This window comes from Macaca thibetana, chromosome 8 (genome assembly GCF_024542745.1).
Source record: "Macaca thibetana thibetana isolate TM-01 chromosome 8, ASM2454274v1, whole genome shotgun sequence".
NCBI classification, from domain to species: Eukaryota; Metazoa; Chordata; class Mammalia; order Primates; family Cercopithecidae; genus Macaca; species Macaca thibetana.
Genome location: NC_065585.1, coordinates 137,478,133 through 137,503,448, shown reverse-complemented (window position 1 = coordinate 137,503,448; position 25,316 = coordinate 137,478,133). Strand labels below are relative to the sequence as shown.

The window sequence follows — 25,316 nt, the reverse complement described above, 5'->3', positions numbered from 1 at the left end:
AATAGTCTGGAGTGTCCTTATCTCATAGTGCAACCTGCCTCAGCCCAAACTAGTTAGACGTCATCCTATAACATACTCCCCTTGTTGTGATAAAAAATAAATGAAAGATCCCAAAGCAAAAACTTCACAAATACCTTGTTTTCTTTTTTAAAGTTCCCCACTTTACTTAGGAGCACTTTGAGAACTGAAAAAACAAGATGAATGGTTTGCCAGTTGTACAGGTCTACCCTGGAATTCCAAATGAATGTTTTCTTCAGGAAAATAATAGGGAAGATGCCACCTACCTGTGTCCTTCTCAAGAACTCTGAGGGCCACATGGAGATGACCACAAGAGGCAAATCATGGCCTTCAATATTCGGTGCATTTTAAGGACTCTATTTAGTCTGTATGAGTAAAACCAATTATTTTAAGCTGGTTATAAATTATATCTCCTGCTCACTCTAAATCACACCAAATAAAAAGAATTTCTCATTCTTGCATGCCAGCAATACATCAGTTATGATGATGCTCAATAAACTTCGGTTAAATACAAAATACTATGGTATAAGATACAGGATCTAGCAACTACTGACAGCTGACATTGGACATCCCAGGGCTTGAGAAAGAGCTAACAGTAAACTCATTTGACAAGCATCTTGACTCATTTGTCACTTATCCAATGGTGATGATCGCCATAGTGTATGTTTTCCTCGGATACTGGCATAAATGCATGGCTACCCTTCCTTATTTGTAGAATCCAGAGGAAAAAACTAAAGACAAGAAACTCATTTTAGTCTTCCGGGCTTGTTCATTTGTTTTTGCTGTTTAATTTTTAAATTACAGTTCGCTTTAATCTTGTGTTGGATATAATACAATATGTCTACTAATTCTGATTGTATTGTCTTTTATTTATTCAAAGCAGATTTATTTTGTTTTACCTAACAGATTCCTTAATATTCCATAAGTGATTTCTGATATGTTTCTAAAATTTTTATTAATGGATGCCCATTGAGTCTTGTTTTATAAATAATAGATGTTATGACTCTAATTAGATGTTTTTCAAAATGTTTTTGAAACATGTTTTAAAATTCCTATGACAACTAAGACAATATGTATTTCTATTATCACTATCTGCTCTTATGCCATTTTGATTTATTCAAACTAGTATTTGCACCTTTATACAAATAATCAAGAAAAAATAAATAAAATCCCTAAGAGCGATTACTTTCCTTACCTTCTTTTGTTGGATGTTTATAAACGGATACAGATATAACCAAAAATATTCAAGTTCGAACTAGAAAATGGAATGGAAACAGAGCTGATTCCAACATCGTCTAGTAACATTGAACTCCAACAACCCTGTCATTCCATATTTTAAATATGCAAAAGGTAGTAGGATCGATATTTTGTTAAGGCAAATGCTTTGCCAGAAACAGAAAGTTAAACATTCTGGGGAATCACCTGTCAACTAGACAATGCCATGAGGTTTCTGTCTGGATTTTCCTTCTGATTCCATCGTGGTGGCACTCTCCTTATCTATCCTGAGCAATATTTTAGAAGCACCTGGTTATGAAGTAAGCTCATTGGAAATTCTCTTCCCAGATCTCCACATGGCTGACTTCTTATTGTTTATGTTTCAGATCAAAGCCTTCAGTGAATCTGTTCTTCATCACTCCAGTTATTCTCTACCCCAACACCTTGTTTAATTTCCTATTTGGCTTTCATCATTATTGGAAAGTGAGTTATTTGCTTGCTCATATTTTAAATTTGTTATTATCTGTCTCCTCCATGAGTATATTCATTGGAAGACACCAAGAACACTCACTCTTCTTGCTCCTCATTTTACCACAGAACTTAGACCAATGCCTGGGACCCAGTTTATATGCAATAAACACTTGTTAATTAAGTTTTGAAGCTGCAATGTTTCTTTTTAAAATATTTATGATTTGGAGCTGCCTATTTGGATAAGATTTCCCTTGGGCAGTTTTGCTTTCAAGATCTCTTAGAATATGCACTGTGGTGACAGGTCTCTACCATATCATGCTGAATTTTTGGTACAAACTGCAGAGGTGCCAAATGTCACATGAGAGGTTTCTGTCCTTCAAGAAAACAAAACCAGAACCCAAACCTAGGGACCACACGTAAGATCTGCATGTGATCAACAAGTTCCCCCATCTGGAAAGACTCATCCTACCCGACTCAAGTCCAGACCTTATAAATGTCCTTCAGTAGTGCCTCTTCTGCAACATCACTGAGCTCAGCCGTGTGTTATTTTCCCTCATAAGCAGGAAATTCAGGAAGCCCAGCTTTGCTTGATGAACACACTTTTGCAGAAGGTCTGCAATGGAAAAGTTTACTTTGCAGAAATATTTCTGAGGCTTGAACAGAAGAGTAAAGGTGGGCAGGACTCATGGAGTGCTATTAGGAACCTAAGGCGTATGTTATATTCTTGTTGGGAAACCAAGAACAAAGCTCAGAGAATAAGTTTTTCTCTAGCTCTGTGTATATATTTATTTCTTGATTCTTCTTATCTCCTACATAGCCTTCTCCTATATCCAACAATGGAGGCTTTTGATGTTTTTCTGAGCTTCAGAGCTGAAATGACTGCCTTGGGAAAGAGTTAAATTATTTACTGGATTTTAATCAAGCCTCACTTTCGCTGAAATATTAGATCCAAAATGTGATGTATGGACCTTCTTGTTGTTTTCAAAATTGAGTAAAAATGTTGCCACCTTTCCGAATCTTGAGGAAGTCCCAAAAGCATTTCTGACTTCACTGCTCAGAGAAAATGTTACAGGATCTTCCATCTTACCTTACTTTTAATGCATGGCATATAAAATACAAGAGTACATGTAACAGAATAGACAGGGTGGGCTCTAGCCATAAATTCTTCACAAAAGAAACCACAAGAACAAATCTGTATTTTATTTCTAGCAAACATAACAGAAGCTTCAGTAATACCAGAAGGAGATTAAAATACTGCAATTCTATTTCAAAAAGAGTTTACCTATTTACTTCTTTGCTCAGGCATTTCTTCCCAGGAGGAAAGTCAAACAAATATTAAATGATAAATATCCTGGTTGAATTTTTCTAGTCTTTGGTCCTGGATTTAACTCATGAGAAAGAAATGAATGTTTTTCCCTTATTTCTTGGGGTGGTGGGCAGAAGGTCTACATTTTTTCCCACCACCACCACTCCAGAGAGTTTTTCAAAGACTAACTACATGTTGTTATGTTTAAATGCTGTTAAATAAACGCAGGTAACAAAATTAAAGCAATATAGCCTTCTCCAAATAAACATAATTTTAATTAACAAAGGGATTGCCAATATTTAGCATAAAGATTGATGTCCAGTTTTGAGTGAGGACTTCTTTTCATGAAATAATAATTTAGTCCTTCCACTAGTGGCAGTTGTTGTGACAGTAGCGAGTGTAGTAGAAGCAGCAAGAAGAAAAGCCCATCGGACTAGGTAATTACAAAATGGCACTAACTCTGAGTCCAAACTTTTCACTAAGTTCTAAGGCATCTTGCATTAGTGTTTTCATGGTTTGTTCACCAGATACATCCAGTTGTATTTTCCACTCTATCCGTCTATGCACTCTTTAGCCACATGGGACGCTGTATTATTTATTGAAGTGCCAAAGACATGTTACTTAAAAAGAGTTTTCAGCTGCATCCATGTCCCTACAAAGGACACAAACTCATCCTTTTTGATGGCTGCGTAGTATTCCATGGTGTATATGTGCCACATTTTCTTAATCCAATCTGTCACTGATGGACATTTGGGTTGATTCCAAGTCTTTGCTATTGTGAATAGTGCCGCAATAAACATACGTGTGCATGTGTCTTTATAGCAGCATAATTTATAATCCTTTGGGTATATACCCAGTAATGGGATGGCTGGGTCATATGGTACATCTAGTTCTAGATCCTTGAGGAATCGCCATACTGTTTTCCATAATGGTTGAACTAGTTTACAATCCCACCAACAGTGTAAAAGAGTTCCTATTTCTCCACATCCTCTCCAGCACCTGTTGTTTCCTGACTTATTAATGATTGCCATTCTAACTGGTGTGAGATGGTATCTCATTGTGGTTTTGATTTGCATTTCTCTGATGGCCAGTGATGATGAGCATTTTTTCATGTGTCTGTTGGCTGTATGAATGTCTTCTTTTGCAGCTGGAAACCATCATTCTTAGCAAACTATCACAAGAACAGAAAACCAAACACCGCATGTTCTCACTCATAGGTGGGAACTGAACAATGAGATCACTCGGACTCAGGAAGGGGAACATCACACACCGGGGCCTATCATGGGGAGGGGGGAGGGGGGAGGGGGGAGGGATTGCATTGGGAGTTATACCTGATGTAAATGACGAGTTGATGGGTGCAGCACACCAACAAGGCACAAGTATACATATGTAACAAACCTGCACGTTATGCACATGTACCCTACAACTTAAAGTATAATAATAATAAATAAATTAAAAAAAAAAAAAAAAAAAAAAAGTTTTGAAGCTATTGTTGCCCTGATTTAATAGTATGTGTTCTTTCTTTTCTCCAGAGGAAGAATTTGGAAAACCAGATATGTTCTCACAATTTTGGTATTCATATCACATTGCACATACATATCAGTTGAAATAATATGTTTTGTTTGGGATTAAATAATTTCATGATAAAATGAAGTCTTTTTAGGACAATTACAGCATAAATATTAGTACTGTGCCAATCACAACAAAATATCAAATATGAATAATACATTTATACTTATACACTGAAGAATTAGCATAGTGTTACATGAGGCATAATTATAAATATGTTCCTAAGCATTTTTTTATATGTGCATTTTATAAAATTAGAATAGTATGGTGAATTAAATATTAATACAATAAATACTGCTATTAATACTCATATTAACGAATTATTATTAGTTATAGGAGTATATATTTTTCCTTTTTAAGAGTAGGACTATAAAGATATGTCTCCATTGTGTTTGGTGTTCAGAAAGTAGAAATGTAAGGTAATATTGTGAATTGTTTGAAACAGCAAATACTAAATACAATTAAGTAACAATTGCTCTATCTAAAAGTCTGTTCTACTTTAAGAAATGTAGATGTATATACATATGTATTACACACACATATATATGTATACATATAAAAGCCACTAAAGTACACACCAATATTTCCAATTTAAATATAAGGAATTTGAGTTTCAGAAAGTTAAATAACTTGCCAAGAATCTAAAATTTGGTAAATAATATATAATGCTTTCTTCTACTTAATAATAGCTGAACTATAAAAAAATTACTCCGAGATGATAAAAGACAAGGAAAACATGTTTCAATAAATCTAAAGAATAAAAATTACACAGAGTATACTTTTTAGCTGCAGAATTCAATAAGAATCTATAGCAATAAGACTGCTTGAAAAGCCCAAATATAAGAAATCAGACAACATGCTTCTTAAAATTCACAGGACAAACATAAAATTATAAGAGAAGTTAGAAAATATTTTAAACTAAATTACTACTAAATCACTATAAAATGTTTGGCAAATAAATTATTATATGGAGGGAACTTATAGCATTAACTACTTATTTATGAAAAAGAGAGAGCCAAATTAGTGACTTTATATTCCACTTAACTTCTAAGAAAAAGGAGACTAAACCCAAAATAAATAGAAGAATGAGAGTAAGAGAAAAAATGAGTGAAGTAAAAAAAATAGACAATTGGCAACTAATAAGTTAAAATGTGGTCTTTAAAAAAATCAAGAAAATTGGCAAACTCTTGGCTAGAAAGATTTTAAAAGAGAATTAATACAAAAAAGCAATATCAAAAATAAAAAATCAATTTTTATCATATATTCCTCAGACCTGAGGTGGACTTAAAATAATAATAGCAGCTGAGTATTTCTTATGTGAAATTCTTTGGACCAGAAGTATTTCGGATTTGGGATTTCTTTTTTTGAATTTTGGAATATATGCCGACCTTTAAATAATGAAATCCTGGGGAGGAGACCCGACACTAAATACAAAACTCATTTAATTTCCTGTATACCTTATATACATAACTTGAAGACAATTTTAAACAATATTTTAAAGTGTATATGCGACTCATCAAAGGAGGTCAGGTGTGGAATTTTCCACTTATGATGTCATGTTGGCTCTCAAAATATTTTGGATTTTGGAATATTTGGGATTTGTAATTTTATAATTAGAGATGCTCAACCTGCATTAATAACTGTAGCTACATATTTAAAAAGCAGAGCTCAAGTGGATAAATATCTTGAAAAACATAATTTACCAAAACTGACACCAGAAGAAAGAGACAATCCATACAGCCCTAAATCTAGAATATACATTGAATCTTTTATTTAAGATTCCTAAAAGAAAACTCCAGGAGCAGATTTTTCTGTCTTAAATTTTACCTAGAAATAACACCAAAATTACACAGTTTTAGAAACAGAGGAGAAAACAGTTCTGCTCATTTTTTTTATAGTTTGCCATCTCCTTTACAACAAAATCTTAAAAAGGCTACAAAAAAAGGAATTACAGACAAAAGCCCCTCGTGTATACAGACACAAATATTTTAAATGAACTACTGCAAGTCAAACCCAATGATATATTTGAAAAATGTAGTGTACCTTATGACCAAGTAGACTGTATTCTAGAATGAGAAGTTGGAATAAAATTTCACAAAACTAATTCAATGTAACATATAAACAGAAAAAAAGCAAAAACGCTACCATTTTAATTGATGCCAAAATCATATGAAAAACGTACATATTTCCTCATAATAAAACCCTCAGCAAACTACTAATGATAGGAAACTTTCTCAAGCAGGTAAAGAACATTTGTGAAAAATCTACAAGCAATATATTAGTCCTGTTCTAGGCAGGAGACAAAATCTCCCATCAGGGAAATTTATTACAAAGAACAATTAATTTATAGAAGATTAAATGCAAAGAAGGATAAAGAGAATTAAAACAAAATAAGAATGCAGACATATTGACCTGACATTACCTGGAGGCTCAGGCAGAGCACTCAAAGAAGAAAAAAGCAAAAGATGATGCTTGCCTGGCTGAGATTCAGAGCTTGCTGAAGAGGGAGTATTTAGTGGTCCACTAGGCAGCAAAAATGCATGCTGAGGCTCAACACTCCAGGCAGTCCAGTAGGGAGTGCCAGCTAATGTCTGTGGTACCTTCTGGCAAGCTGCCCGATGGGGTGACAGCAAAACTACGGAGATGATTGTCACTGGACATCCTGCACAATGCTGAGTGACACATAATCAGAAGCAGAAATTAGTAAGAACATCTCTTCCTCCTGCTGTGTCCACGCAGCAGCCTCTACTGAGAAAGCTTAACATAGTGGCAGGTGGGAAATGCAACGTGTGTACAAAGTTTCGCTCTGGAATCACAAAGCAGGGGAAAGAAGAGTAGGTTTGGAACTGAAGGACAATACGCTAATAACTGGTACAAAAGACATTGTGGATGGTGATGACAGAATTCATTACATCCCACCTGTGTTGCTCACTTTTACCACTTCCATGCAACAGTGTACTGAAGGAGCTAGGCATTTCAATGCAGCACCCAAAAGAAGGAGGCACAAAAGGGAAAGTAAAGGGAAAATTGAGCTGCCTCTCTTTGCAGATGATATGGCTGTCTCCTTAAAAAGTTTTCATGGAATCTTCAAAACGACTACTAAAATTAACTGAATTTAGGAAGGTCACAGGATACAGGTTAATATTTTAAAAATCAGTTAAATTCAAAGTGTTTCATATGTCACATGAAATCAGGAAACACAAAAGAAAAAAATTATAAATTAGACTTTTTCAAGACTAAAAATATTGTTAAATATATACCATTAAAAGGATAAATGTTGGAGGAAGAAATTACCTGTAATACATATTTCAGTCAAAGAACTTGAATCTGAAATATTTAGAAAGCTGTGATAACTCAAAGGGAAGACAAAAGTTACAGTAAAGATGGGCTAAATATTTTAACAGATACTTCACCAAGGAAAATATCTGAATGATCAATAAGCACATAAAATACTAATATTAATGGTCATCAGGGAAATGCAAATTCAAATCACAATAAAATAACACTTTACACCCAGTACAATGACGAAGACTAAAAAGGCTGAGTACACCAAATATAAGCAAAGACATAGAACTAAAATTCATCACTTCAGGTGGTAATTTAAAACGGGACTGCCAGATTAGAAAACATTTTAGCCACTTCTTCAAAAGTTTATCATAAAACATACTACCTACCCATTCCTCTCTTGAATGTTTGACCGCAGTAATTAAACCATTTTTCCCACAAAGGCTTTTATGCAAATGATCAAAGGAGCTTTATTTCTAATAGCTAAAAACTGGTGGGTGGCGGGGGAAACAAATGCCTATTAAACTGATAAACTAAATGTAGCATAGCTGTATACTGCAATTCTGCTTAACCATAAGAATGTACCATTTTTATGTGAAGAAATGTGGATGGATCTCAAAATCATTATTCTGAGTGAAAGAAGTTAGGCATATGTAGATGTGTGTGTGTATATATATATGTTTCATACAATTTGGTATATATAATATTTCAGAAAATGCAAACTAATTCACAGTGACAGAAAACAGTTCAGTGGCTTTCTGGCAACAAAGGGTAGAACACAGGATGGATGACCAGGGGTCACAAGAAAAGTTTTGTGGGTGATAGTAATATTTGTTAGCTTGATGGTAGTGTTGTTTCACGGTTGTATATAGATCTCATCCAATTTTATTTTTTCAATATATGCACTTTATTGGTTACTAAACATACCTTAAAATGTGAACAATTGAAACTAAAGGACTCGTTTATCAATGTAGTATTCAAAATGACTATATCTAGCTCTTGTGTAAAGAAATCTAGTATGTATCCAAGGTAAATTAGGCTCTCTGTCTACCAGAATTCTAATTTAGGAAACCAAAATAGCAGGTTTGCAGTAAAACTTGGCAAATCAATTACTGTTCCAAGAATGAGATGATCTTTATTTGTGTAAAGAGATAGATAATGTGTAAGTACACTTCCGGTACATCAAACCATACCATTGCAACACAAGGTATAGTAGGGAATGGGTTAGCTAGTCTAGTGTAGAAGAAATTTGAGCTCTTGTCAAATCTCTCCATTATCAAAAGAAAGTAACTGAAACCTAGAAAGACTCAACCTGTTTTGGGGCCGACTTCTTTGGATGTCTTTTCCAGTCCTCTCTGGAATTACCAACATAAGGCACTGACAAGGCTGCATTTGTCAATTAACCTTCTAGATCGGAGGTTGCAAGTGCTGCTACTCTGGTGCATTGCCTTTGCACTGCACTGGATTTTAAACACGAGGGGAGTTCACATAATGAAGATTCTTTGCTGCTGATGAACAACGGAAGATCCGTGACATTGGACAAGGCTCACATTTTTGCCTGGCAACGGTGGGTTGGTGCCCAGCAGCAGCTGCTGTTTACATGGGGTGTGATTCTCAAGCTCACTAGAATGTATTTTACTATGGTCTGATACCTGCTGTTTCACTGATTCACACTCTCTGCCTGACTCCTGAGGGTATTCGAGTTTGTGACTCTTGTCAAGTCCAGAAAGCGACCTGCAATGACCTCAAAGTCCACATCACACCCACCTTAGCCTTTCAAATTACATTCATTTCCATTTGGGGTGGTGCCCAGTGAAGGCACTGGCATTCTTTTTTTCAATTAAAGTATGCTCCTGGTAGAGAACTGCAGTTTTCATAAGTTAACAACTCTTTGAATGGATGAGTTTATCATCGCTTTATTCTATTCAGTTTGCTTGTTGTTTATACCACAGAGATCATGAGAAAATGGGAAGAATGACAGTCACATTTTAAAAGACAAAGTGTTCTCTTAATTGGACAGGTCGAACTAGGATGCCACAGATGAGAAGAGAACCACGATGTGACCATGCCAGGGAAAACGTGAGGATGGGAATGTGTTGTATGGGAGGGAGATACAGAGACCTACAGACAACCTCATCTACACAGCACGTTCTCACCTTCTAGTGTTTAAGCACAAGTCACCTGCTTAGAATGCCAGTTAATTTTCCTTTACTGGACATAGCTGAAAAGAGTGATGGAAGTTGAGGATGTCTTCAAAAGTCTTATTAGAGGGTCAAGTTTCCATGCAAAATTTAAATGATACTTTCAACATCCCCATGTAAGAAACATGCATTGCATTTTAAAGCAGTTGTCTCTTTGAGAATGCCTTATTGTAATGAGTCTACATGTATGAGCACAATCACAGTAAATACTCTGAATGAATCCACCGTTGTAAACGACCTATGTTCCACTTCCTCCCTACCTGAACCATCTCTAGTCCAAAGTAGGATTTCCCTGGCTCTCCCGGCTCTACTATATACACAAGCAAATACAAAGTCACAACATATCCTGTGCATTTGCATTTTAGAAATATTTAATCTAAAAAAATGTGAAAACCCCTAAACCTAAGCAACAAAATATAATGATTATGGTATCCATATCATATTCAAGACGGGCTTGGTGTATATATATTTGAGAAAGAGTCTCATTCTGTCACCCAAGCTGGAGTGCAGTGGTGCTATCTCAGCTCATTTCAATCTCCGCCTCCCAAGTTCAAGCCATTCTCATGCCTGAGCCTCTCAAGTAGCTTGGACTACAGGTACGCATCCCCACACCTGGCTAATTATTGCATTTTTAGTAGAGACAGGGTTTCACCATGTTGGCCAGGCTGGTCTCGAACTCCTGCCCTCTAGTGATCTGCCCGCCTTGGCCTCCCAAAGTGCTGGGATTATAGGTGTGCCACCACGTCTGGCCATGCTTGGTATATTTTGATGGGACTCTCATGGACTTGTAAGAATTGACATTACAATCAGAGAAAAACTGCCATGAAAGATTCATGAATAGACCGTGAGAAACTGAGACGCTATCTCCTTCAGAAAGCTATTTTAGGAAGTTTTCAGAAGGCCAAAGTTTTCTTTAGCTCAATTTTCCTCTTTTGGCTGAGAGGATACAGCCTGCATAAAGCAATCCCTTGTGTTATTTCTGCTTCCTCTCCGATTTGCTCAAATTGAACATACTCCCTGTTCATTGCGGGGACTGTTCCCTGAAGCTGGGAGCCAGCCACATCTTTTTTTTTTTTTTTTTTTTTTTTTTTTTTTTTTTTTTTTTTTGCTAGTGATTTCTAAAGGAAAACGCAGCAGATATTGGTTATAAAGTATATGGAAGGAAGCAGTAGTCCAACAACAGCTGTAACTCTGAACCTTCTGTTTGAGGGTTTAGTGTGAGATCAATACAGCATTGGAGCTTGGAAAGTTGTGCTGAAAATAACGTTGAGAGAAAATTGTCTGATCTTCAAGTGGTTGTAAGGAGGAGGTCAACAGGAGCTAGACTCAGGGCATGGAGCCAAGGAAATCCAACTAGGGTCAGGACCACAGGGGGCAGGGTTGGGGAGGGCAGGACACCAGCTTGATTCTGAGGAAATGGTCTGCAGTGGGCTTCGCTCCACCTCTTGCAAAGTCATCTCCCCATCCTGACCTACCCTTCAGTTCCAGGATGCCCCAAAGAAAAGATTTGAAGGCTTTATTCACTTAGATCTCAAAACCTGAAGGCCTGTGTAGAGTTCTGAATTACGCTCCAGTGAATACTGCAGGTTCTAAGACTTAAGCAAGAACGATATAAGCAAGAAGAAAATCGAGTTAAACATTTGCCTTTTTGATTCTTTATTATTTTTAGCACATTCAAATATGAACAAAGTGCATCAGATTTCTCTGCAAAGGGATAGGCGAGCAGGTGAGTGTATTTACTGTGGTAAAGCAAGTAATTGCTTCATATTCGAAGTAATATCTTATTCCTTTTTTTAATTTTGTGAATTAAAAATGACTAACTCACATATTTTGTATATAGCATTCATTGCCTTTGAACTTAATAAGTAAGCAGCTATACATTTCAAGATTTCAACTAATATTATGCAGTGAAAACTCACTTGTTTATTCTGAATGCTTAGCTACTGTAGGGGTTGAAAGGATAAATCAGCAATAGACTTTGCTGTTCAATCACTTAAAATGGGCAGGATGGGAGAAAGAAGAAAAGGTAAATCTTAAACAGAAACAAATCAATCACTCAGCTTCAAACTTGATCATCCACATAAAGCTCATTTAAAATCCTGAAAAATCTGGGAAATCTATTTATAGCTCTTTATTGCATATTAATATGGATGGTTTCCCACTAAGCTATCTTAACAAACTGTATCTGCAGATTTGATAACGTGTAGAAAAAAGAATAGAAGTCAATTAATAATCTTACAGATTTTTGACCCTTTGTTTCTTTTCTCAGAAACCACAGATTAAATAGTTATTTCATTTCCTTTTGAAAGACAATGTAAAATAATTACTAAAGTGATTTCTTCATGAAATTTGATTATGTCTACTACTGTGGAAAACTCACTTCCTGACACGATGCCCAATGTCACCTCCCATTCCTGGTCACTCCAGCTGTTCTGGGACACCCTAGCCTCTGCTGCCTGCCTCTGCCCTGCAAAAAAATAACAGTTGCTCCCCTCAGCCAGTTCTAGTTTACCTCTTTAATCTTGGGCCTCTGAGTAGAAAAATAATGTAGGCAGACATAGGAATAGTATAGGAATACTATAGACAATTCCAGATACTGCTATAAATCCAAGGTTTCGCTCTTGGCATTTCTGATACTGTATGGCAGACAATTCTTTGTCATGTGAGATATCCTGTGTGCTTCAGGACTTTGATCCCCATCTCTGGATTATACCTGTCAGATTCTAAGAGCAACTATCTCCCCACTGTGACAATAAAAAAAAAAAAGTCTCTAGATATTGCCACTGTGCCCTGGGACATAAAATCACCCCCAGTGGAGAAAGACTGATAGAAGCCTATACATATACATATATACCATATATATACTTCTATATGTGTGTGTGTGTATATATATGCATAAATACACAGTATCAATTTTCAATTGAATGATTTTTAAACATTTTCTTGCAGTTTGTTTTTTAAATTTTCTTGTAGTTCTAAAAGTGCATCTTATAAATTAAGGAAACTAATTGTCTTTCATACCTACTGTAAATATTTTAACTTAATTTCTCATTTGCCTTTTGAATGTTAAGTTTTAGAAAGTCCAATTTATTCACTCATATATATATATACACACACACACATACATACTTTTGTGTGTGTGTGCGTACACACATATATATGTAAAGTATCAGTATATACACACTCATAAAAGTATATACACACATATACAGAGAGAGACATAGGATAGGCATAAACATAGATATAATTCAGCATGAGAATTTCAAGGACAGAGCAAACACACAGGAAAAAGAAAATGTTAAAAAAAAAAATGTTCTCCTCACACATGGCCTGCCAGGGACACTAAAATGGCCTGCTTTTTCTGGATTAAGGCAGTATTTTTACCGTGGTTAAAATTACACTGGGTGGTGGAAAGTCCTCTGGGGGCCCTCAGGTGAGTTAAATACCCCCCTATGAGCCTCCCATAGCCCCTACTGAAATCACCATAACATGTTAAAATTATATATAGATCAGGAATCTCTGAGCTTCCACCATCATCTAGAAATTCATTGACGGTGTTTTATTATGAGTTATTACACACCTTTTATTAAAAGAGAATAAAACCTTGGAAGAAATTGGATACTCTGATACTGTGCTTATTCTTAAATGAAAAATATATGTGAGAGATCTAGTCAGATCCACAAATAAAATCTCATTTATTGTTTTTAATGGTAATTTGTATCGCTGAGATACTATAATTTACTTAACTAGTGATAGTTATTGATAGTCTCCATTTGTATACCTAGACATCCTTGAATTTGCAAACATTATCCAAATGAAACAAAAAGCATTCCTTTACACACAGTTTGTCATATATGAACATATATTTGTAGAATACATTCTTAGCTAGAATTTCTGAATGAAAAAGCTTGTACTTTATTTCAACAAAATTTTCAAAATGTCTATACAAAAATGTGGCAGCAATTTAATATCCTACCAAGAAGACATGAAAACATTTTTTCAATATCCTCAAAAACTCTGTTACTAAAATGTTAAGGTGTGCCCATTCAGAATGGTGAGCTATTATACTGCATTGTTTTAATTTGGTTCAAATACACTTACTGGCACAAATGTATTGTATTTGGACTCCTTATGTATATTTTACCTGCTTTTCAATTGAAGGATTATTTAAAATTTTCTTGTAGCTCTAGAAATGCATCTTATAAATTAAGAAAAACAATTCTTTGTCTTTTATACCTATTAGAAATGTTTTAACTTAATCTGTCATTTGCCATTTGAATGTTAACTTTTAGGAAGCCCAATTTTTCATTCAGTTTTATATGTGATTTCTAAATTATGTGTCCTGCCTAGAAAGACACTCAGACAACATTTTAACATTTTTATATTCCATATTACTATTTACATTGGTGATCTAACATACTTATTTTGCTACAAACAGCAAAGACTAGATTTACTATTTTATAAAATAGTGTCAACATTCAGATTTTCATGACCAAATCAAGAAAATATCTTTGTCTGAATGCTTTTCCTTAGTCTTTAACTTTGTAAGAGAAATGTTCCAGGAAGCTCCTTATCTCTAGCCAACTGCAATATCTGAATACTTTTCCACACACCTATATTTATGAATGCCTAAAAGACTTATCTGCCCATATTAGTATGGTTTTGCTGCTTTTTAAAAAAAAGCCAAGATATGGAAATTAACCATCCATTTTTAGCTGCTGTGAAACACACCACCACAGCATGAGGAGGTAGTGGTCAGAATTCACATGCCTGTCAAAACTTCCCCATAGTATTGCAAACATAATTATTATCTCTCTTACATGTTTTATTTTATCACTACAATTTCTAATTACTAGTCATTTTATCCTTTTTCTTAACAACTAAGAGTATAACAAACACACACACACACACACACACACACACACACACACAGAGCTGTTCTCAACTAAGGCTGCATATTAATATCACTTAGGGAAGGAGAGAATTAAGTATATCCATGATGAGACCCCAATCTCACCCTTGAATCTCCGAATTAATTGGTCTTCTCCTTCTCTTCTAGACAACTGCAAATAGTCAAAAACAAAACAAAAACAAAAAACAAAAAACAAAACCAAAAACACTCAAACTTAGCCAATCATGATTGACCTTACCTAGGGGTCACTAATTTAAAGCATATGCTGCCAAGATCAATTTGAAGCATATGCTGCCAAGATCAATTTGCCAAGATCAAGATCAATTTGAACAATATATTGAGGAAAATCGCATTTTATTTCATCATCCTAAAATCTGTAGGTAGAACAGTGACAAAATCACATAATTATGGGAACATTATAGGTTTATCTGGGTGGACTGAACACCTCTGCTGTCCACCTCTGGTGCCGTCACGAAGATACAATAACTATAAAATAAAATATGCCAGTGCCCCCCCCCTCCAAAAAAGAAAGATTTAAAATATACATTCAAATTAGTCTCAGAAATCTCTTTCTTTTTAACATTTCAAGTATCCTAAGTTGAACCATTTTCTAAGCACTGATGGCTTTCTGTGACCTGTCATCTGTGCTCCAGTTAAGAAGTCACTTCTGTGTGACAAGCTCTTCCACTGCTACTTCCCTGGAACTATCCAGGCCCTGGGTCTGGGATTCTCCTTCACGCTGTGCAGGTCATATGTGCTGGTCACTCTCTCAGTCCTGACTGCATGGCTGCCCCCATGCCATCGATAAGATGTGAAGACATTTGTGGTGTTCATATGAGGCTGGTGTCCCTATAAAAGCTTTGACGTTGGCTTCATCCTGTGATTATCAGAGTCTTAACCAGGCATTAGTCACCAGCCAAGCTAAAAATAAAATGATACCTTGCTTTTTTTTTTTTTTTTTTTTTTAATCAGTCCATTGATCTGTGAATGGCTCCCTTAGGACCTCATAGCAACTATGGAGACAGAAAAGCAGAATTTAGGCAATGCTAGGTCTCCAGTCGAATATGACCCTAATGTAATTGAGACCCTTTCTTTAGCCCTTATACGTCCATAAGTTCTCAATATCACCAGATATATTTTAGGTTAGGTAGGTTTTGTCATGGTGTGTATCTTAACCATACACAGTAAAATTATTTTAAAAAATATTTAATGCATTCAAAAGCATTATTACAGTTTAAGAAAATTGGAAAACCTATTCTATTTCAACAACACTTATTCATGATTTTCTGATTTTAACGGCCCTATCGCATTCACCTCTAACCTCTTCATTATCAGCACCGCAGAAAATTAGGGGTAATCTTGTTAAAGTTAGAAAGAGCGAGGAACTTGAGATAAATGCCAAAGCTATTTCATTAGGCCTTGTATTTTACAATCATCATGAAATAATATATCCTGATTTTCTATATTGAGTGGCAAAATTTCCCTTCATAGATTCGCCTTTATTCACTTTCTGACTTCCAAAGGAGTTTCTCTTAGACCTTTGATACTGTAATTGTATCACAGTTGGAAACTGATGTCAACCTCAACTGTTTCTTGATTTGGGACAAGTAAACAAAACTTCAAATTTAGAGAACATGTACCAATTATCAGTCACCACATGGGATGGTTAACTCGCGCTCATTTAAGAGAGAGATATATTAAGTAATGTTGGGTTCTGTGCACAGCGGCAGTGGCGAGTGGCCCTCAATCAGGAATACTGTAATTTAGAATTGCCCCACGAACTCTTACTGATGATTTGAAAGTCAGGCTATTTTCCAGCACTTTAGGAGGCTGAGGCGGGCGATCACCTGAGGTCAGGAGTTCTAGACCAGTCTAGCCAACATGGTGAAACCGCATGCTACTAAAAATACAAAAACTAGCCAGGCGGGGTGGCACAAACCTATAATCTCAGCTACTTGGGAGGTTGAGGCAAGAGAATTGCTTGAACCTGGGAGGCAGAGGTTACAGTGAGCCAAGATTGCACCACTGCACTCCAGCCTGGGCAACAAGAGGGAAACTCCATCTCGGCACGGGGTGGAAATAAAGTCAAGACATCAGTAATCACTGGAGAAGACACATTCAGGGCACATTTCTTGGCCTCAGAGGATTATGTTCCATTAGACATCTGAATGTACAAAGATATACAAGCCCCAGTGGGAGGTAACTTCAGGGCAGGTGTGAGTTCAAAGGAGCACAGGCTTCCAAGTGTATGTCGGTGGCCAGTGTTACAGGAGTTCACGCACACACAGAAAATGTACGTGGGTTGCTGTCTGGAATGCCTAGGGAAGATTTCCTGAAATAAATATAAGGTGCACTGGGTTTTGAAAGATGCATATTTAGACTAGTAGAGGGAGAGGCCAGGAATAAGAGGACAACATTCTCTTGTAAGGTCAGGTCAAGGAGTAACCCACAGATCTGTACAAATGAACAAGAAAACTTTTCAGGGAACAAACGGGAGAGACTGAAGGCCAGAATGCAGTTTGGAGGCCGATCATGGAGTTTCTTGAATTTCAGGGTCATGGGTACTAAAACTGTTTATGTTGCCAGAGATAGAAACCAGGGATAGGACAGCAGCAGAGGTGTCGGTGTTCCCAAGAGGGGAACCTGGGGCAGGAAAGGATCGTGCTTTGGTCTACCTGGATGCTCAGGACAGCCTGCGACAGGACAGGAGGCTTTGTAGGAACATTTACTATGAGGATCAAAACAGGTTATGGTTAATGGAAAGTTTTTTTTGTTTGTTCGTTTGCTTGTTTTTCCTTTTGTTTTGTTTGAGATGAAGTCTACCTCTGTCACCCAGGCTGGAGTGCAGTGGCATGATCTCTGCTCACTGCAAGCTCCACTTCCCAGGCTCAAGTGATTCTCCTGTCTCAGCCTCCCGAGTAGCTGGACTTACAGATGCCTGCCACCATGTCCAGCTAAAGTTTTTTTATTTTTAGTAGAGATGGGGTTTCACCATGTTGGCCAGGCTGGTCTCAAACTCCTGACCTCAGGTGATTCACCCACCTCAGCCTCCGAAAGTGCTGGGATTACAGGTGTGAGCCACCATGCCCAGCCCAAGAGATGTTAAAAAATAATCATTTTTGGATTTGGTGACTACATGGTTGGAACTTGGTGGAGACTGGTGAAGCAAGAGGAAGTACAGAGTCAATAAAGTTCAGCTGTTTAAAACAGCAACCACCTGACAGTTCATTAAAAAATTTTTTTAAAAAAATAAAGAGCTGCTTTAATTCTAAATAACGCAAAGATCAGATTTTTTCATTTTGAATTTTGAGTTAAAATTTCTTCCTTACGCTTACCAAGAGAGGTCTCATTTCAGCTCTCAATATCCACATCATTAAAATTTAATTTTTTGATGGGGGCACAAACCATGTATATATTGTTGATGTGTTTGTACTAAAGAAATAATCCAAGATAATATAAATGGTATATTAATTCTTTAAACATTTTTACATAGGTATATAAAACTACATTTCTGACTAAAGTTCCAGTTACAATGTAAGCATCAATAATTCTAAACTATATATTCTGTTTTGTCAGCTGGGGATTAAATCTGCCTCTTCAGTTTATTTAGGAAAAAAAAATATTCCAGTGGTTATGTGAAACAAATTTATTGATACTAAAAATGCTCAAGTTGTTTAACAGAACAACTGTTTTTGTATTTTAGTGCACATTTTCAACTTCTAAAAATAGCTTTTGTGCAATAAAACAACAACACACCAAGACAGTTCCAAGTAATAACTTTTGTGACATCTCAGTGGATCAGCAGCTCCTACATCAATCCTCCCACAAAACTATCCTTCCTTTGAATTCTAGAGCTGCCTTAAGTGTTGCTAGTTAATTGCGTTTGAGAAATAAACAACTGTTTCAAGGCATAATGGGAAACAAATAGCATTAGAGTGCTCCCTTTCCCGATTAATTAGAATTTGCTACTATTTATAACTACTTTCCCCATCAACTCATCCTGAATGTTGAAAGAGAAAACACCTACTCAGGTGTTTTCCCTGACAACATTCCCATTCCAATTTCACATCTCTGTATTTCACATTTTGTAATAGTTGAGACCCGTAGCACTTAGCAGTCATTGAGTGTTTTTCCAACTTGTATTACAGTACTCTAAACAGTTCCCAAATAAATCACTCTGCACCCCTCAAATGTCTCCTCAAAATGGCATTCTATGTATGTGGATAGGAGGAAGAAATATAAAATGGAATATCAAGATGAAAGTAGCATCCTAACTCCAAGGACAAGAAACAGGTAGAAATATGATGTATTTTTCTCTTTTTCAAACAAAAAATTGTTGGTAATTAGTGATTCATATGAACCCAAGTAGTCTCTTACCAACCTCCCTTGCTTCGTCTACTAAACATAACCCAGCAAGTAAAAGAAAAAACCATTGTGTTGTACATATAACTCACCAATAAAGCTTTCTGAGATATCAATTTATTTACTGTTCACTGAAACTCCAAAATGAAATATGATGTTTCTAATTGTTGTAACTTAACATTTCCACTGTTGATCCTGTTATAATATTGAAGATGGTAAGAATGTTGTCTTATATTTAACATAAAATAATAATAGTGCCATAAGACCACAAGAGATAATACCTTATTGAAAGATATACCTGTCAATCAAATTAATATTAAGACAGGTTTTCTATATGTGAAAGAAACAGAGTAAATAAAAATATTGAGAGAAAGAAAATGGAAATACTTTTAAGAGTGCATACTTTTAACAGTAATTTTTTAATGGAAAGGTTAAGTGGTACTTTTAATGTAGGGTCACACACATTTGTATTTGAATAAAATGGATTATGTAATTCTTTTTCTATAACTCTGCAGGTTTTATTACAATTATAATATGCTACTATACCCTAGCAGCATCAATAATTGAGAATAAAAAAGTGACTAACATTTAGAAGAGCATAAATTATTTAAGAAAGCCTACATCAAATTATCAAGTATTGTATATGTAGATATGTTGTTCAAATACTCACATGTAAGACCATAAATGTAATACAAGGAGAGATGAAAGCTTACCTAACTGATTCAGAAAAGAGACGGCCATTCTACAATGTATTGAAGGTAAAAATGCTTCTGAAAATAGATAATAGATACTGTAGATGACCCAGAAAAAAACTAGGTGTTTTGTATTTGAAAATGGGTGAAAAAACTCAAATAAAATATATTTGAAAATATATTAATGAATACATTTTATATTTGACATGTTAGTTATGTAGTTAATATTGACATATTATAAATTAGATGTACATATAAAATTGTGTTTTGTGTAGAGATTTTTTCTCATCTCAAAAAATAATAAATGAAGCATATGATTTTTGTGTGTATTACTGTTGGCATTAACATCAGTAATCTATATAAGTTCATCAATTTTGTTAAGAAAATCTGATTTCTTTGGGAGGGATATTGCTTCCTCCTTTGCCAAATGGAAAACAAAAAGTAGATACAGTTGTACAGGTACAATTTTTTCTTGTTGACAACTGAAAAAATATAATTTAAAATCATCCCAGGAAATATTTTGCTTTCTTCATTACAAAAACTATAGATCAAAAGAGAAAACCAATTATGAATAGATTGTACCATTATTGTCTAAACCACAAATTCTCCAAAGAATGTAATAGTCCTGAATGTTCTTACCTCACCCACCTCCTATGTTCTTTTCACTGAATATATTCGCTGACAACATAAGGGTTCATTTTGTTCTGATTAGCTGAATTGTACTCAAGCATTTATCTTTGTTCTTTTTCTCTCAAACTCACAGTTGCTTGAAAATAATGGTGTATTATAATTTTATTTAAATTACCTTGACAACTCTGTTTCACAGATCTTGAACAATTTGATATCTATAAACGAAGTCAGTGATAATTTTCAATAAAAAGTTAAATTTTTAAGTATAGAAAAAGTATGCACAATTTGCCACAAGTCGATAATCTTCAAGTTTTCTTATAGTAACTGTATTTTTCTTTTCTGATAATGAGAGGTGAAGCCAACTGCACTTCCTGCATTGAGTGAAGACTTGGAGATCTTTTCTATCTCACAAGAGGATTGTAAAATGCACCAGTCAGCACTCTGTAAAAACGCACCAATCAGCGCTCTGTAGCAAGAGGATTGCAAAATGCACCAATTGGCGCTCTGTGAAATGCACCAATCAGCGCTCTATAAAACACACCAATCAGCAGTAGCCTAAAAGTAGCCAATCACAGGGAGGATTGAAAAAAGGGCATTCTGATAGGACAGAAACGGAACATGGGAGGGGACAAATAAGGGCATAAAAGCAGTGTCAACCTGCTGGGGTCCCCTTCCATGCTGTGGAAATGCTGTTCTTTTGCTCTTCACAATAAACCTTGCTACTGCTCACTCTTTGTTTCTCTGCCATCTTTAAGAGCTGGAACAGTCACCGCAAAGGTCTACGGCTTCATTCTTGAAGTCAGTGAGACCACGAATCCACCAGAAGGAACCAACTCCGGACACAATGAAATTTAAATATTAATTCCAACTAGATTTCAGAATCTAAATATTCAAACAGTACTAACTAAACTATAACATAAAAAGTTGATACTTTACCTCACTTTTAAATTCCCTTGTTGAGGCTGTCCATCGTAAACTGATAAAATATCAAAATCTTCTTCAAGAGCAAAGGTATGGAAGGACAACTGTATCCTATTGCGCTCGCCCGTGATGATGATCCAGGTGCAGTTGGCATAGTTCGGATACCCGTGAGGAAACCCTGGGCTCTCAATAGTACCATTGGGACCCTGGACTAAGCCTCCGCAGTTCTGACCTGAAAGAGAAAACACACACACACAAAGCATATTATTCTGGCCATCTATATTATGCGATTGTTAAAATTTCTAACCACTTTAGCCAACTTTTATAACATTTTATAATTCTTGCACAAATATTGAAGGATAAATTGTAAGTGTTCTGCAGTTCTGAAAGATAGAGAAGTACAACAAATTAAAAGGAAAGAAAATATGCCACATTTGGTAACTCATATTAGAAGTTTACGGAAATTCTTTTTCCTGTCATTTTTAAATACAGCCTCATCAATATCAAACTTCAATTCATGGGGAACAAATTTGGTGCCAACTATCTACGTAGTATCATGCTTAAAACGCTCCACCCTAAATTCTTTGTTGGTGGAAACTAAGAGAAAAATAAACCTTATAAAACTATATATATACACACGTGTTTGCATAGCCACGTAACTGCAATATGTGGTAATAAGAACAGTTAGAAAAAAACATGGTCAGTATGGCAATGATTGATCTCTGCCTGTGCTGGCAGATGTCTTACTGGGCAGAAGAATAACATATGCATAAAGGAAGCTTATTACATTGAAAATAAAAGGCGTAAAACAAGGTAAGTTAAATGACACTCAAATGAAAGAGCAACTCAGCAAAATGAGGAATATAACATCCTCTCTATTGATGTCTACCCATCACACAGGCAGGACTTAGGAGGTGGAGGAGAAAGGAAAGCACATCACATAATGAAGGGACCAATTAAAGAAAAGGCTCAGAGTTGCAATGAGCAGTAAGTGTTTTAGCCATCCCTAAGCAGGACTGCAGGACATCGCACATTTTACTCAGCCCTCCCATACTAACCTCCCTTTGGCAGGTGGAACTGGGATCACCCTGAGGGTTTAGGATTGACATGACAATGGGAAATGATGAGGACTGAACGGCAATTGAGCACCACAAAGCCACCTTCAAGCTACTGAACAGTGTCTGAGGAACTGATTTCCTTCTGCCTCTGCCCCCAAAGATTTTGTGTTATTGATTCGAACAAAGCACTTCTCAGGCGATTCCCAGACTTCTAGAGTAGTTTCAAAAGAACAGAACCCTTGAGAAATTGCAGGCCCCAGACTTCCTGCAAGAACAGAGCGCTGAAAGAACAGCTCTCAGAGATTAGTAACAGCTGCACACCTGACCCACCTATTGTATTTGTACCACGAGATAAACCGAATGCCTGCCTTCTCAACCTCACCGAGGCATTTCATTTCCGCTCCTCCTGATCTTCATCCACCTACTTTGCACGGTGATTCCCTACTTGCCTGTTTCAGCCCTTCCCCTTCCCACGTTACTTCCCACATACAAGCTTTCTATGCCATGCTAATTTTGTCCCTGTGGTTAATTTTTTTTTTTTTTTTTCTTTTTTTTTTCTGCTCAGTTACCTGTAACAGTCTGCTTGTGATGGCCATGCCTGGGCCAATCCAACTGAAGAAGAGCAAAATCTGAGAACAGGGCAGACAGATCGTTGTAAGTGTGCTCTCATAACACACCCTGCTCATGTAACCCGTAAATATTACTATCCTATAAGGGAACAGGATAACCCGCTCAAACCCTTCCAACATTTTGTCTGTCTGAGGTTAGTTGTTAAGTAGCTCCTGAAAACTGTCTGTTTCTTACCTTCTTAATATGCCCATTTCCCACTAATGTGCTTTAAATGCATTTACATGTTTTGACACTAAAAAATATTGAGAAAGTTTTGAAGGGACCTGGGTGTACTCAGATTGTGGCATGTAGTGTAAGTACTTGAATACAAGTATTACCTCAAGTTTTATTTTTAAAGTACACACAGAAAATTATTTTCAACTACATTTTATACTTAAAAAGTACTTTATAATAGTAGACCTCAGTGAGCTTAAATCATTCACAGTAATATTATCAAACGCTTGTGGGGGTTGGCTAAATCTTAATAAAAAGATTTAATGAAAGGGATTTATGAGTTTAAAACCAGAGAACTAATAAGAAGCCCATTTTCCACTAAACTTAAGTCTAACAATAACACTGTAACAAGTAGATATTAAAGCTGTGGGGTTTTGAAAGGTCTTTAAAGAAAACAGCTTTTCTGGTTTACGAGTAATTCTTGCTTAACGGTTCAAAAAAAAGTGAAGACGTGATTATAAATTGGAAAAAAGAAAAATCAGTTCAACAGAAAACGTCAGCTGGAAAGTAGTTGCTGTTACAGACCCATCAGGTTGGATCAGATTAACAGATATGAAGATTTCTTCAAGGAGTAACATTGCGGCTGCATTCAGGGCACCAATCAGTACAGTGCGGTTGCTGAATGAGTCACATCTGATCCGTTCATTGACATTCCAGAGCCCCAGTTAGAAATTCTGGAAACTGCTCAACAGTTCTTAGCAGAGTGAATATCATCCTTGGCTGTCCAATGTAAACAACCAAGAAGTTTTTAAAGTATGTATGCCTAAGGTAGAATCTGATGTATTTGGTCTGCAACTTAATACTGCATTTTATCATAAAAGTAATTAAGACAGTGTTTGACTGGTGTAAGCCTAGATAAATAGCCAGTGGAATAGAATGGAAAGCCCTAAAACCCACAAAGATATAGAATCTAGATTTAAAGTAAATATGGTACTCCTCTTTTCTGTTGGATCTTATACTCCAATGGACCTCTACCTACTATAGAGTGTGCACCAATATTCCATACATGTTTTCTTTTTAAACGATGTACATCTAAGCTTGATGTAAATGCTGTTCATAACTACAGCTTCCAACAAGTGTATTGTTTTAACTGAATATTTTTAATGGACAAACTTTTAAATGCCACAAACATAATCACATTTCAACATGTTGTTTAACGTGAATTCCTTGTAAGTACCTTTCTAATTTGTATTTCCTCAGGGCAATAAAATAATCTGTAATTTCTGTGATAATTGTAATGTTTTAGTAAAAATTAAGTTATTTTACAGGGATTGAAAACTCAATTATTGTTTAAAAAAAAAAGGTCTAATGGTCTTCTTCCCACATAAACTGATACTGGAAGTCACCTTGAAATAAAATATCAACACCAATGGCAATATCAATGGTAAAAAAGAAGTATATATGTATGTGTGTATTTTTCCCAGTGATATTGATTTCAATGTCATATATATGTATATATGTGTATATGTATATATGTATGTGTATATGTGTATATATGTATATATGTGTGTATACATATATACACACATATACATGTATACATGTATATATATTGTGCAAATATGTATATATGTATACACACACATATATATTCACATAAATATATGAACACACTCTGAGATGAGTATTTTGGTATGCATGCAATTACACATATACTGAAATACACATCTGTAATTGTATGGATACCAAAATACACATCACAGAAACATGCATGCAAAATTGTGCATACAGATGTTTTTGCTGCTATTATTCAAACAAATTTCCAAGAGAAAACCTGAACACATGCCATAATTTTAAGCGATTGGAATCTAAATCATCTGGCACTTAAATAAT

General features: G+C 35.7%; 1 protein-coding gene across 1 annotated transcript in view; it reads right to left on the bottom strand.

Moving 5' to 3' along the window:
* The window catches only part of CSMD1 (CUB and Sushi multiple domains 1), a 2,043,790-nt gene that overhangs the window by 1,674,233 nt on the left and 344,241 nt on the right, over window positions 1-25,316 (bottom strand). The window contains 1 exon segment of the mRNA XM_050802644.1: window positions 21,598-21,814. Coding sequence (XP_050658601.1) covers window positions 21,598-21,814 — 217 coding nt within the window.